The following is a 16,216-nucleotide window of genomic DNA, read 5'->3' on the forward strand; positions in this document are numbered from 1 at the left end:
GGCAGCCATTTTGTGGGAGTACAGGTAGCCCTCAATTTACAACCATTCAGTGACCATTTGAAGTAACAACAGCAGTTTTTTTTAAAAAGGCGATCTATAGCCATTTTTCACACTTAAGACCACTGTCATGGTCACATGATCAAAATTCGGATGCTTGGCAGCTGACTGACATTTATGACAGTTGCACTATGGTGATCCTTTGGTGACCTTCTGACCAACAAAGTCAATGGGGAAGTCAGATTCATTTCACAATGGGCTTTCCTAACAATTGGCAGCAATTCCCTTTAACCCACTGTGGCAAGAAAGAAAGAGTGTAAAATGGGGGCCAAACTCACTTAACAAAGGCAACAGAAATTTGGGGCTCGGATGTGGTCGTAAGTCAAGGGCTACCTGCATGCCATCATGGCATCCAACCAAAATTTGTCCCCCTACTTCCAAAAGCCTGAAGCCTGAAAGGGGCCCTCAGAGAAGCAGGCAGGAGAAGCCAGGACAGCTGATAGGCTCCTCAGCCTTCAGCAAAGGCAGGAGGCTTCCAGAGTTATCACCCTTCGAAGCGCCTCCTCCTCTTCCTCCTCCCTCTTTGCTTTGCCAAATCTCCAGCCTCGAGGTCGCTTCACGTGCTCCGGCCGCGGGGGGCTTTCAGAGGGGGGAGTCTTATTTTCCACGCTCGTCCGCGCCCCGCGTCGTCCCAAGAAGTCAGCGCCAGGCGAGGGAGACACCCACTCCGCCAACTAAAGAGCAAAGGCGCGCAAAAGGCAAAGCTTGGGACTCTTCCCCCACCTTCTTCCAGAGGGAACCAGCAGCGGCGACCGCCAGCCGCTCTCCGCCTCAAGCTCGGGCTCCCGTGCCGCCATTCCGCCAGAACCCCCTGCATGCTGCTGAGGGCAGCTGGTGGTGGTAGCCTGGGCTCGAGCCCCGCTGCTTTCCCCCTCCCTCGCCTCGCCTCGCTCGCCGCGCCTCCCCGTTTGTGACCCCCTCAGCCTAAACGCGCCGCGGAGAGGCGAGGCGAGGCGAAGAGGGCATTTCGGGCCGGCGGAGGAGACAATGAACAGCGGCAAAAGCGAGCAAGAGCTCAGCCCGGCCGAGCCGAACTTGCAAGAGGAAGAGGTACCTGCCCGAAAAGGAGAGGCCGTGGTTTAATTGGCCGTCCTGGGCTGAGGGGGTGGGGGTGGGGGGGTGGAGGTGGGAAAAACTTTCCTTTTTCCAGCGCGGTGTCACGGCGCGCCACGGCGATATATTGGGGAACCCTGGGCAAAAGTTTCGGGGCATCAGAAGCGTCACTTCTGAGCGGGCAGCCTCGTTGGTGCTGGGCTTTTTCTGACACACACGGACATAACACCCGCCTGCGGTGCCCATTGACACTTGGCTCCGTTTTTGGTGGCGAGAGAGATTGCGCAACCTTTGCAAAAAGCGAAAGGAGTTTCGAGTGTTCCAAACAGCATCGCTGTTGGACTTCTGGCGATTCTAGAAGTTGGTAGAGATTGGGCTTCCAGGATCTAGTGTCCGCAGCAATCGGCTGGTTTTAAAGCAGCGTATTCCTTTAAAAAGCCAGGCGCCCAGATTAATAGATAACGTATCGAGCGCATTCTTTTCCGATGAGTTAAGATGCGGAAAACTTGCAGAAGATCTTGAGTAAATTTTAATCCGCAATGTCATATGCGGGGGGACCAATAAAATAAACTAAAAAGGAGGTTAGTCATGGATCATTTACAGCTGCAGGTTAGCAGTATCCCGTGATTTAGCAGCCTGGGTCCTGTATATGTTTGCTTTGGAATAAATATTTCCAGAGAGGTGCGTGTTTTCTAGGTGTGCGATCTTGCACATATGTGTTCAGAAGTAAGGTTTGAGTTAAATGGAATTTATGCCCATATATATGTGTGTGTGTGTGTTGGTGTATGTAAATAAATAGTGTTTAAACTTATCCTTCATGTAATTTTGAAGAGGTAGAGTTGCATTTCTTTAAAAGTTGTACATTTCTAGAATGTTTAATAAATTCACAATCAGCTTAGATCTATGTTTGGATAGTACAAGCTAATACTATGAACATGGTAGCTATCTTTTGAAATTAATAACATATTTGTCTTTGTAAAATGCAGTTGTTTAACCGATAGAGTGACAGACATTCAAAACTCAGTCTTGGAGCACCATGACCTGATGCTGATTTGTGAGAGAAACTTTGTTTTTCCTTGTTGACTGTGCCAGAAAAAAAATGTTACTCATAGTTTTGGCAAGTTGGTAAGACAGTTGCAATTAGCTACATTAACAATACACACAGGCATATTCAGGAAGAGAATAATTTTATCTTGGGATACTCCCCATGTAAATAATATTTCTAAAATATATCTGTAGGTTTCTTCATTGATTTCTATAGATAACTTTTGACACACTATGCCATTTAGATAAAAATAATACTACTTAGATTAAAAAAATAAGAAAATAAGGTTTCTATAACATATTGTAACCTACAGTATAACAGACTATTTAAAAAGTTTTTTAAAACTATAATTAATCTGGATTTATTTTCAGAACTAGTAAGATTTGGTATCTTTATATGTATTTATTTACTTCACTTTTTATCATGTCTGGGAAGAGAAAGTTCATGATATTATCACCGTGAAACCTTTCTACACTGTGAGCAGATTTCATTGTTTTATTGTGTAACTCTAGTGTTTTTTTATTGTAGAACTACTCTGAAGTTGTGAAACAGGGTATTGTTACAGGATATATCTGCATGGCTATCAGATAAGGCATATCCTTTCTTCTAGTAATGCCAATTATGGGTTAGGGTTTTAGAAACAAAGCGAAGAGGATTTTCAGAGGACTTTCTAAAGCAAGGGCCTTCAAATTTGACAGCTCTAAGACTTGTGGACTTCAACTCCCAGAATTCCTGAACTAACATGACTGGAGGAGGAATTCTGGAAATTGAAGTCCACAAGTCTTAAAGCTGTCAAGTTTGAAGATCCTGACCTAAAGCTAGATAAAATTTCAAAACAACACTATTGCTCCAGCATTTCCCAAAAAATGATATTCAAAGACTGACTCTCATTACTTTATAGGAGATAAAGCAGGCAGTTCTAAAAGTCCCTTCTTTTATAGAGAGGTAGGTTCATTTAAGATTCCACTCCAATGTTATTCCTTAAAATTTGTGTTATGTAGGGTTGACTTGAATTTTGACATGGATTCCAGGAAAAGAGCGGCTGCTTTAAAAGTTGCACACTGAAACACTACTCATCCCCATGAATTCCCCATGAACATATTTTTGGAATTGAATCTAAAGCATTGTGTGGTTCTTGACAGCAAAATGAATTACTAAAAAGGGAGAAAGGAAAGAAAAGACCACCTTTTCCTAAGAATATCTGGCCCCAGTAAGATTTGATGGAGATAGTATAGAAAATTAAATGTGCTTCTAAGGTGGGCAGAAACCTGACACACTATGCCAAGATGGTTTTTTCTCCCTCAGATATTTTAAAATGAGACATGTTCATATTTAGCTTCCTACAGCTGCACAGTCTACAGCAATAACACTAAACCTTGGCAAATGAAAGTATGGTATAAATGAAAGTGAAAATAAATTAAGTAATGGGAACTATACCGTCATTCAACAAACTTTGGGTGATACAAACCGGTTTGGTAATTTAATTGATTAGTATTCTTGAACGCTCCTATTGTTTGTACCCTATAGAAGTGTGCTTACCTCACTGACATACTCAATACATCGTATTTTGTAGGGATTCTCCTATAAAATATACTTATATTCCCACTGATAATATTGGGAATGAAAACTATAGGTCAAAATCTATATAATACATAGGATATATTTTTCTTTAAAGCCTGGTGACCTGGTCCAGTGGAGGGAGATGTTTCACCATCCTCCACTGTTTCTCCAAAACTATTTTTCAAAATGCACTTCTTCCTAAGGTCCCTGTAGTAGGATAGCAGTACAGTGTCCATGTCTCAATGATAAACTAGATAAGTATGTTTTGTCAACCCAGCCCCGATGATGAGTTTGATTCAGTGAGTTATGTGAAACTTGAACAGTGAATTAAGCAGGTAATCAATGAGTGAGGAAGTGGAAACCATGTAAATACAATAAACCAACATAGCTACTTCTCTGCTTGTTTTTTGACTTGGGGCATTAACGCTGAGTATATGTAACACGAGAGGTTACATGCCAGTACCCTAGAGCCATTTCAGTAATCCAATGAGAAATTCTTAAAAATCAGAAACTGCTAAGATGAGGTAAAGAGAAACATTGCAACATACTGTATCTTGTCTAATTTTACAAAAACAAATAAATCTGTGGCTAAAGTCAGACATGAATCCAAGTTTCCATTTCCAGAGCTTATATGGTTCTGATATACTATCATATCTTCAGTATCAGTTACAGGCTGAAGAGTCTTCATGATTAGTGGTGATGTACTAGTAGTTGAACTGTATGAAATGTAGATGGACTAAAACTGATTGGGTAAACAAGATAATACACGTACAGAAAAAAGGTAATGGTCCTGGAAGAATGTTTTGTTAGGTTCTCAAACTAAAATCCATGCCTTTGTTTCTTAAGTCTGGAAAGTCTAATCTTTCAATTATTCCAACAGTTTCAAAGAGTATGGCTATTTCTAATAGTGCTAAATGAAACATCTGAAACTATATTAAATGAAAACAAAAACGCATAGGCTATTTAAGGATTTGATAATAAGTTTTGACTGAATAATGCTATTCAAAATCAGTCTAATTCCAGTTCTAAAAATTATTTTACTTCTAGCAGACGGGCTAGAAGGATATGTTTATTTTTTGAGGACTGGGCAACTGTTCCATTTTTATAATGTTACTGAAGGGTTATTAGTAACTATCTTTACCAAGTACTAATATTTCTTATTATACCAAGGGGTTTCTTGTTTTTTTAATTATTGTGCACATAGTATAGATTTTGTGACTATAGATTCTTGGCAGTGAATCTAGGATGATTTGCAAATGGGGCTTTCATGCATTTTTTCTGTATGGAGAAGTAGCTATCTGTTCTCAGATCAAGTTTATTGATACTGACTACCAATAAAATCAATCCTGGTATTTGCCTGGACTATACAACCCAGTGACAAAAAGTTTTCTCTTTAATTATACATTACCAGTAGCATTGGAGGGGGGGGATTTATTTGTGATTTCAAGTATTCTCATTTTTATTAGTCATGATCAGAGAAGATTTGGGGGTGTTTACTTATATGGTCATATGCTATTTCAGTAATAGGGATCACATAACATGCTACTGTGATTTGCTTGATTTTATTATTTATTACTAATTTCATTGGCATATCAGTTTTCCTTCTAATGCAGCCTAGAAATCAGCACAAAGGTTCTTTGACATAAATTAAATGTTTTAAAAGAAAAGAATAGAAGAAAAATTATGCAACTCCAACCATACAATAATAAAAGAAAATTTAAGTCACCCAAGTAAACAAGTACTGTATGTGTTTAGTTGTTATTTAAAATTAGTGTGGAAAGTAATAGCACTTTTCTTTGGAAAGAATTCCAAAATTGTGGCACCATTACTGCACATTCACTAACCTTGGTTCTATACTATGATCCAGAACCACTTTTGGGACCATGATCAGGATTCAGAGGTAGTATTCAGTAGGTTCTGATCAGTTCTGGAGAACCAGTTGCTGAAAGTTTGAATAGTTCAGAGAACCAGCAAATACCACCTCTGACTGGCCCCGCCCCCATCTATTCTCTGCCTCCTGAGTCCCAGCTGATCAGTTGGGTCTTCATTTGTTGCCCTGCACAGGAGAACGGAGCTGGAAAGCAGGTTAGTGGGGTGGGGAGGGAATGGAGATTTTACAGTATCCTTCCCCAGCCATGCCCACCAAGCCACGCCATGCCCACCAAGCCACACCACGCCCACCAAGCCACGCCCACAGAACCAGTAGTAAAAAAAATTGAATCCCACCACTGTCAGGATCTCTTCAACTGATTAGAAGAGAGATAAAAACCAAAATTGGCTGGTACTTACTGCTTTTACCTTAATTTGTTGTGTGAATTCAGTCAACATGGCATGCAAAAATGGTTTATAATGTAGCATATTATGTGAATTTAATCAAATCCCAACTTAGTATGTAATCTTAGCACAGGCAATGCATCCCAAATTGTTTAGCAGGTGTGCGTGTAGTTGGCAAGAATACCAGTATTTCATCATTATAATTTTGCATTGATTGACAAAGGCTGGTGATCTGTTTTGGGTATGGCTTTACAATCTGAACATTGTAGAAGTAGCGTATAATCAAATCATGTTGCTGTCAACTGATGTACCTGGTTGAGCAAATGACATGGGTTCAGGGTACCCTAATAAACTGCTTTTAAATGATCTTTTGACTCAGTTGCTTATTGGGGAGGTAAACTGAGGCAGAACCTAAAGCCAAATTTGGTTTTTATGGGTCACCTACAAAACATTAAGGATACGATCCATAAAGTTCAGACACTATGTTTTTTTGTAAACAGGTAACTCTATAACCTCTCCCCCCTCCCCCCCAAAAGACCACATTTGTGGTCTCAAAATTCCCATTATGGCCATTGACCACATTCTTTCTCTAAATGTTCTCTGCAAAATCAGAAGGTGCTTACCTGACATAGATGCATCTCACAGATACCCCTCCCCCAATTTCCAATGTATGGATGTTCATCAATGTAAAGTTACTGAAATTCAAAATAACAAATTGCTATACATACATATTTGATTAAAACAAAACAAAACAAAATTTTATTACTTTTAATTTAAAGAAGTGTATGTTAATTTAATCTTTAAAAGGAGCTACTAGAATGTATTAAAATGTATTCTCAAACACATGTTATATGCATGCACACATACATATTCATCCTTTCTGAGGTAAGTAACTTTATGCAAAACGGGGAATAAAAAATAGAACAGAAAAATATTGAAGGTGGGAGATAAGAAATCAAAGAGAAGCCTAACTAATTCTAGTTTGTATCAACACTATTTTACTTATATCTTTTTGTCTTGAGAAGCTACCATTGCATCCACTATGTCTGTACATTGGTTTTTGTTCTTTTAAGTTTTTAGTTTCTCATCAACCCATTCAACCACGACTTTCTTGGTCTTCTTTCCTTTTCACCCATTCCTTTTTACCTTGTAAACAGTATTTTGCTTTGCAAGTAATTCTTTTTCATAACATGCCCAAAATAGTTCAATGTACTCCTTTTTTTCATACTGTTTATTCACTACTGCATTCAAACCACATCCATTCATGATTCTCTTTTCTTCTTGTTCTGCCACAGATATTTCTTAATTTCCCCAATCTCACATGCTTTCAACTTATTTTCAGTGCTTCTCTTGACAAATTCCAACCCTGACTTCCACATAATAAAATGGGCAGAACAGCCATTTTTGCTTCTTTCAACTTTCCTTCCTCATAACAGACTATATATTACCCACTGCCTTTCTTAGACCACTCCATATGACTTTAAATTTCTTCAACCCCTTTCCCATCTTTAATAAACATTTTTCCAAAGTATACAATTCACCTGTTTGCTGTAATTTTTATTTATAGATAACTTAAAATACTTCTATCTTTTCAAATATCAATATTTAAAACACTGCATGTCATTGCTGTAATGAACTTTCATTAACTAAATTTGGAACCAATAATAAATTTATATGTCTTAACATATCAAAGGTGAATACAATTCATCATGTCCTATACATACAATATGATTACCTCCAAGACCCTGTAAAAGGAATTCATTTTTGGATTATTGTGCAGGTACTCCTTGAGTTATAGCCATAATGGAGTCTGCTCCATTAAACCGCCTCACTTAATGACCCCTCCCATCTCTGCTCTCCCAATGCAATCATGAAATGAACATGCCAATTAGGTGGAACATGGGGTGTCTCAGGTAGGGGAGATCCTGGGATGCCCAATGCTGTAGTGGTTAACTTGAAACACGATTTTAAATACTGTACTGTACTTCAAAGGAGATCTCATAGATATGGCATAATTGCTGTGAAGGCCAGATGGCATTTAATCAAACAAGTTGCAAAGATGGCAGTGATGAATTGAGGAATGGGCTCTTGTAAGGAAGGGAGAGAGCCTTTGAGAAATTATGGTTTCCAGGCTGTTCAATGCTTTAACAATCAAACAAACAAACACTCAGAATTGGTCCTTGAAATAACCTGGCAACCAGTGCACCTGGTATAGCACAAAAGACAAGTTGGTTGTTCTAATAGTTAGCCAGTTGTGATGAGAACAAGAATCCTTTATAGAAGAATAGAACTGTAGAAACGAAGCTTCAAGGGACATCCCACTCAGTTGGTAGCTCTGTATAGGAAATGACACTTATAATTGCATAAATCAACTCCCCTAAATGTTTGCCCGTGCATTTTATAGTCTCAAATACAATATAAACTACATTAAATTTTCTTTTAAAAATATTTGAAATAAAACCGTGCTTATATATACTTAACAAGAACATTTACTAGATTATTATGCACAGCATAGACATCATTAGGAGCGAATGATGTGAGTTATGAAATTTGTATTACTTGTGTTATGTCATGATGTGAACGATCTACAGGAAATCATGTGTCATTTGAACAATAATGTGTCATGTGTGAGATCCCTGTGCACTGTAAGCATCTGTGTGCCGCACATCTGTTGTAATCCAATTATATGAACATTTCAAAAGAACAGCAAGTATGTTCAGTATATTTTACTCCCACATAAGCAGGTATAACACTAAAGCATAATAGAACTAAGTTTTCTAATGGCGTTGTTTCCTCTTGCCAGTCTTGTCCAGATCCACTGTGTGTTTAAAAACAGACGAAAACCATTACTTGCTTTTGGTTTTTGATGCATTCGGGTCTTGTTTTTGTTCTCTGAGATACTGGAAAATACTTGAAATGTGTACCCTTTAACCATGCTTAAATGAACCCAAGTTTTTTATAGTTTGATCTATGGTGTATGGTTTATATACAAGGTCTTTATAATATATTTAGATTTTTACTAACATTTTTCTTTACCTAGAGGGCTAACTAGGACTGGGGAGAGCAATGGACCATTTTCAGCCATAGATCGCCGAGTGACTTTGGGACTGGTTTTCTCAAATTAGCCTTTTTGTTGTGGACAAAAAATAGGATGGAGCATAGTGGAGGCCACCTTGAACTTCTGGAGAAAAGACATAAAATAAATCTTAACAAACAAACAATATTTAGTACCTCAGGGTTGTTAGGATTACATCTGTTGTCATGTTACATCTGTTGAAACTATCCAGAATGGTCTTTCTGTGGTCCTTTGGGCCACAGTATTGCATTAATCCACTACATGGTGCCCCCACACTACAAATGTACTCATAGACACTTCTCTTGGCTTCTTCACACTGCCGGACCCATCTGATTTCTTGTATTAAAATTTTTAATTAAAATCCTTGGATTTAAAAATAATGAGAGGTTGCAATAGTTTGCTCTGCAGTTATGTTAGCCCCAGGAACAGGACAGAGATAAGCAGAGGGTAGGAGTGTGCCACAGAGGGAGACTACTACGGGTGGCAGGTAGCATTGTATTAAACTGATACTTTGTAAGTATTTGCGTTTCCACTGAAGCATTTTGTCCACAGTTATTTTGTCAGAGTGTTCTTCACATTTGGAATCAACTGTCCCCAAATTGTTATCCCCGGCATAGGAGATAGTTCAATTCATCTACCCTTGCTGCTAAAACTTTCATATATTAGTAGCAACAATAATTCCTTACCCTCTTATTAGTCTTTTATGTATGTATTTCAGTGTGTAATGATTTCTGCCAGATATTGTTGAACTTTATTTACTCTCTGCCTAATTTCCTGGTCTATTAAGATAATTCCTTTTGGTGAATCCCCTGGACTTATGGACAATGCAAGGGAAAGCAAACGTCTCTAGAGTCCCGAGGTCATTTGCATTTCCTTGCATTTTTCCCATGAACTGAAACATTTATGTATATTTGCCCGTTCTTAAACTTGATTGGACATTTCTTTACCACTGGTTATAAATTTTGTTTAGTTTGGGTTTTTTTTCAGAAGGATATCCAACTTTCGTGAAGCAAAAACAGACTAAGCATAATCTTTAATGTAGTAAAATCTATCAGATGAATGAAGAATTACCCTCGTTTGGCAAATGTGTTTTCGTGGATGAAAATCCATCAATTGCATTAAGTCTTAGTTGGAAGATGTATGTGGCTATAGAGGAATTATAAGCAATGAGGTCACTTCTGTGGCCATGAAATGCAAACAGTTCTGCATAAAACTTCAATAGGTAGGAAAAAAGCACAGTGATTAATTAAGCAGTAATTAAATTGGAAACCGTCATCTCCATTCAAGCGCAAACAAAATCAAACTTTTTGATGTGATCTATGTGAAATTGTTTATCACCAATTACTTGTGTTCTAGTAGGAAATGGGCTCAGTTTATGAAAGCATATACTACAAACACTTTTTGATATGTTTAAAAAACTGAGTACTTCCTCAAGTTAATATCATGGACATGTGCATTTCCTGATAGTTAAAACAATTAATCAATGGAATGGCTTGCCTTCAGAAGTCATGGATGCTTTATCACTGGAGGTTTTTAAGGTAAAAAAATTAAAAACAGCCATTTGTCTGAAATGGTAAATGGTCTCCTACTTATGCAGGGGTTTGGAAGATCCTCAAGGTCCCTTCCATCTCTGCTGTTCTATTATCTTTTGGGCAACAATGAGAAGTGCTTTGCTTTGTTTATTCCAAGATGATTTTTTAGCTCCCCAATCTAGCCTATAGCCCTGGTATTTCCAAATAAGTATTAACCAAATATGATCCCGATTAGTTTCAGGAAACTAATATATTTGTAATATATTAACCAGTAGTTAACTGGATGGGGGGGGGGAGGGCGGTTTAATATGTGTATATCCTTTAGTGTTTTTAATGCACTTTTTAAATGACTTGTTTTGTGTTTTTTCTTTGCTTTTTAACATTTTGGAGTTTTATATTTGTATTTTAACTTTTTTTTGAATAAAATAAAAATAGAATTAAAAAAAAACCAATTGCAAATGTCAACATGATATACTTTAACAATTTTCAGCTGCAGGCTTAGTTCCCAGGCTAAGGATTGGGTCTAGAAAAGAATAGAGACATTCCCACCGTGGTAAATTATTGTACTCCTTTTTTGTACAAATATATAAAAATGTTGTCTATCCTGGAAGCCCATTAGATATTAACTTTTGCTGTTTGAAAACACTGCTTTCTCTTTTAATTTGCACATTTATACACTTCTGTATACCTAGAGAGTTTACAAAAGATGTAGAAAGTATTTTGTAATTTTTGGAATTGTCCAGCTGTGCTCATTGAAAGAATAAAGACCTACACTGATATTAGAAAGAATGGCACAATCCTAAATTCCATTCACCCTCTGTGGGTGAGATAAACTGGAACCAAGTTACCTTACAATAGTTAAACATTATAGTAGGACCACTGGTTCAAAGGGAATCTGAATAATCTCTTACCTGGCAAGTCAAGTTAATGCTAGCTGGGGAAACTAGGGTGGATTGAGGAAGCAAGCAAAATCAGAATGTTGCTTACAACTATCTCCTTTCAAAGATCAAGTGGCAGGTGTTGTCTCCTATGAACTTTGTCTTTTAATGTCCCTTATGCACCTCATTACTGAAAATCCATATTTCTCTTTACACAAATTCCAGTATGAATATGTCTACAGCTATTATCAATACTGACAATAGTCTTGAATGTGGGGCTGTTGCGTTCTGAAATAATGACAAAATGAAATTTGAAATACTCTTCCCATTAATACATTTTATTTATTATTATTTTTTCACATTCTCTCAAAGAGGGACTCTGGGCAGTGTACAATAAAATGTTAAAATATAAAACAGTATATATTGTTGTTTTAACTATTTAGTTGAGTCCAGTTCCTGGCAACTTTATAGGCAAGTGATTCCATGCTATCTCATCAAGCCCAGCTTATTTCAGATATTGGATGTTCATCTTTTTGTCAGTTTTGATGTTGTCAAGCCAGTGTGCCTTCTTGTTCCACTAACCATTCCTAGCATCATTGATTTCTCCAATGTAGTCTTGTGATTTGTGCTTCTAAAAGTTAAAAGCAAGAGATTTAACATTAGTTAAAGAGTGTAGGGTGGGCTTTCAGGAGAGTAACCAGCCCCATAGTTGAGTGCTCCCCTGGGCTCTCTACACAATGTCATAGAACCATGTCTTAACTCCTTTTTGGAAGGGTAGTGGGGGCCTGTTTCACTACTGGGGGAAGAATGTTCCATAGGTTTAGGCAACAGGAGAGGAGGCTTTCTTCCTAGACCCCACCAGTCAGAATTATTTAATTGATGGGGTCTGCAATATATTTATTTATATTTCACATTTCTATATCACTCACCTCCCTCAAAGACATATCTTTCTTGCCTGACCAGGTGGGGTGGACTGATGTAATGGGACAAAGACTCATTACTTGCATGTTTTGGATTCCAAAGCTGACGCCTTTCTTCATGACAGGTGTATATATTGACATTTATTTATTTGGTTATTTATTAAATTTTTATGCTGCTTTTATTATTTTTGAATAAATAACTCAAGGCAGTGAACATACCTAATATTCCTTATTTCTGCTATAATTCTCAGCCTGTACCACCATCAACATCTGTAAATGTTCTAGTTGATTGGTCTGCACATCCCCATTTTCAGTGTCCTATTATATTGTTGGTTTGATTCCACTGTTGGGCCTCTAGTTCTGCTCATATGTACAGACTGTGTTTGTATTGCTTAAAGGAGATGTTAGGAATAAACAAAGAATTTTCTTTTCATAACTCTGTTCACCTGTTTCCTGTAATATTATGTTTACCAAATCCAGATCTTCCTGTAGTTCCTGTAATAGAGAATTTTTTTTCCAGCTTTTGCATTCTAATGACTCATTAGTAGTACTTGGCCAAGTGTGATTGGACACACAAGGAATTTGTCTTGGTGTAAATACTCTCAGTATACCTAAAGAAAAGGTACATTCGTTAAGAATCAATCATAACATACATGATATGAGCAGATTTAACATTTGATGAGAATAAAATGACACTGGCCATGCCAATGGGTCAGGGATGGAGGGTGCAAGTGGTTCTTTTGCAGTTGCTCAAGTTGAAAATAAAATACCAACAGACATATTGGATGCTATGGTCCCTTGGATGTGGGTGAATGAAAAGCCAGGAAGAGCAAAGTACATGATCCCAGTTCAAGTAGATTGAAACTCTGCCCTTCCAACTTGAAATGGGAAACAAGGAAGGGATTTTGAGTTGAGAGGTTTACCACTTGTGGATTAATCTGGAAGTTTATATTGGCTTTCAGCACACCAGTATTACCAGTAAAGAAGCCCCACTTCACTGAATATTACTTTATGCAGGATTTAACAGCAGTAAATCAGAATATTGTTTCTCTAGTTACTTTCCAATTAAACAGAAGTTGATGTCTTATCTTGCCTGGGTTTGCCTGACTTGACAAAACCTTTTCAGCTATTTGTACATAAACAAAGGCGGGTGACTGCTGGAATACTAACATCAATGCTGAGCAGGTGGCAATGCCCTATGGCATATTTTTCCAGAAAAGGTGGACCCAGAAGCAGCAAGATTGCCAGCTTGCTTACAAGTCACTGCTGACATGGGTATTCTGGTAAAAGCTGCAGAAAAGTTAACTCTTGCCCAGTGAATGACTGTATATGTGCCACATTCTGTGTTAACAATGTTGGAATAGAAAAGTCCCTGGTTTACTCCAAGCAGGATGGCCAATTAACAGGCAATACTCCTGGATAATTCTATTGTCACCTGGCCACTATTACAACACTTCAATCCAGCAAACCTCCTGGCACAGAACAAGTATGAAGAATTTGAACATTAGAGTGTACATGTGATTGAAATTACCCTGACCTGAAAAATAGCCAATTACTCAGTGAAGAGCTGGAGTACTTTATGGATGGAGCAGCACTATATAGCCTAGGGAGGAGGAGAGCAGGGTATGTAGTGGTCACAAAATGTGCATGTGTTGGATAGTAAAAGCTAACCCTCTATCCCCTCACACTCTGGATCAAAAAGCAGAATTGTTTGCCAAGTTTCATGCTCTCACAGGGTAAGTCTCTGATAAGACCGTCAATATTTATACAAATTCTGGTATGTTTTTGGAGGATTACCTTGTGCAAAGAGAAGGCTTTAATGACTGAAGCTGGTAGTGGTATGAAACATGTACAGGAAATTCTGAAGTTGCCCAAAGAGACATTTCTAAAGTCAAGATTGAAATGTTTGTTGACTCTTTACTGGATCACCCACAGTTACACTGAAAGCACTATGTGCTCATGGTACTCAAATGTCTTGTGGGAAATGAAATGCTTAAACAGTATATGGTTCACTGACAACCCATGCATCCTTAAAACTAGCAGGAGTCAAGCTATGGATCCACAACACCAGTAAGATGGACAGCAGAGCCAGATACTCTACCAGGAGAAAGTGTCCAAAATCAATGGACAGTTGAACTTGTGGAACACTTGAAGTTTTTGTTTAATCAAGTGGTGTATGGGTAGTGATCTGGGGCCTTACCCATATTTTACGATAGTATAATACATCTTTTTCATCCTTCTTTGTTTATAGAAGAAAGAAGACCACATGTGTTATAGGTTTATTGAGATTTATTAAATAGATCATAGAATTTTTGGTATTTAGCCTTTGAAATTAGACAAATCCCTTTAGACAGGGAGAAGGATTAAAATACCAGATTCCAGTTCTGGCCTTCCTCAACCACCCTCATTAGGGATAGTGATTTACTAAAAACAGCAGGAGGTAATTATCACGATAGGATTCCAGGTAGCAAGATTTTGTTTTGATCTACATGCTCTGGATGGGATGTGGTTCTAAGTCTCCAGCTAAGGATCTGCTTAGACCCCTATGCACCTGGGGTCTATTACAATCCCACTTGGCAATAAGGAAGGGCTTAATTGGTCTTTGTACAGATGTGGGTCATTTGATAAAATCCAATCAAGTGCTTTTACTGCTAAAAGTGAAATTGTTTTTAGCTCCCTTACAGCAATGAGAAATATTGACTTATCCGATGGCAAAATTTTGGCTCATTGGTATGTGCCTTATGGAAATTTCCTTTTTTACTTCTTTTCTGCCCTGCAACACTACTGAAAAGCCTTTTGCATTAAAACATCCCATCTGTGCTTGCCTTAAAACATGTCATGATATGAGAGAGCCACCATTTGCAATTGCCATGAGTTTAAAACTGTTACTTGGTCATATAGGCTGCATCCAGGTTGCTTTCAACAAGAGATTGTGGCCACAGATTTGGATAGATTATTTTATCACATTGACATTTTTTCCATGACAGGGAAGCCTTTCTTAGAGCGCATAACCAATATTGATGAGAAACTCTTATCAAACTCTTTCCTGCAAATCCCTTTTCCTTGTTGATTTTTAAGATTCCCACAACTTCACTGGAGCCCAAGTGGGAGTTATTTCATCATGATCAACTGTTAAGACAAGTTCATTGTCAATATGTCATTTCACATAGCTGCTAATCTGCAACTAAAAGACTGTTGGATGTACACACACCTTTTTTGTGAATAACACCACTAAGCGTGCCTGGATTTATAAAGACTGCTATCTTGAAACCCAGGACGGTTTCATAATTCAGATGGTTTTGGATTTGTGAATATATTGCACATAAAAATTTGCCTCCTACATGGTATGGAATGTGTACTTTAGGAAACCTGGTTCCAGCTGTCAGTATATAGCCCCCACCGCATTTTTCCAGGTGGCACCACAATTGTCATTTTTAAAAATTTTTTTATTGGTTTTTAAAAACAAATATAAACAAACAAAACATAAAAACATCAAGCTATCTTCCATAGGTGTACATACAGTGTGCCGGTTGGTTTACAAATTGTTTTGTGCTCCCATTTCGTAGTCTTCAATTACAATTACATTGCATATAATCTCATATTTTCAATCAAAAATTAAATACCTTAGTATCATTATTAATCAATCATTTGACTATACTTTTATTCATTCATGTTTTACAAGATAATCATAATTTACTTAGTTTATTTTATAACAGTTCATATTATCATCCCAAATCTATCCTAAAATCATTTTGTAGATATAATAAGAAAGAAGTACATCTTTATATATTTATTATTTTCTAAAAGTCTACATATTTCAT

At 37.6% G+C, this 16,216-nt stretch overlaps 1 protein-coding gene across 3 annotated transcripts in view; it reads left to right on the top strand.

Moving 5' to 3' along the window:
- The first annotated feature begins 576 nt into the window (after positions 1-576).
- Positions 577-16,216, top strand: part of RBPMS (RNA binding protein, mRNA processing factor) — a 113,065-nt gene continuing 97,425 nt past the window's right edge. For all 3 annotated transcript variants that reach the window (XM_026712694.2, XM_087926297.1, XM_026712695.2), the window contains exon 1: positions 577-1,107. In XM_026712694.2, coding sequence (XP_026568479.1) covers positions 1,045-1,107 — 63 coding nt within the window. In that variant the 5' untranslated portion in view covers positions 577-1,044. The remainder of the gene's footprint in view (positions 1,108-16,216) is intronic.

This window comes from Pseudonaja textilis, chromosome 2 (genome assembly GCF_049901715.1).
Source record: "Pseudonaja textilis isolate UNSWEBS1 chromosome 2, rPseTex1.2, whole genome shotgun sequence".
Taxonomy (NCBI): Eukaryota; Metazoa; Chordata; class Lepidosauria; order Squamata; family Elapidae; genus Pseudonaja; species Pseudonaja textilis.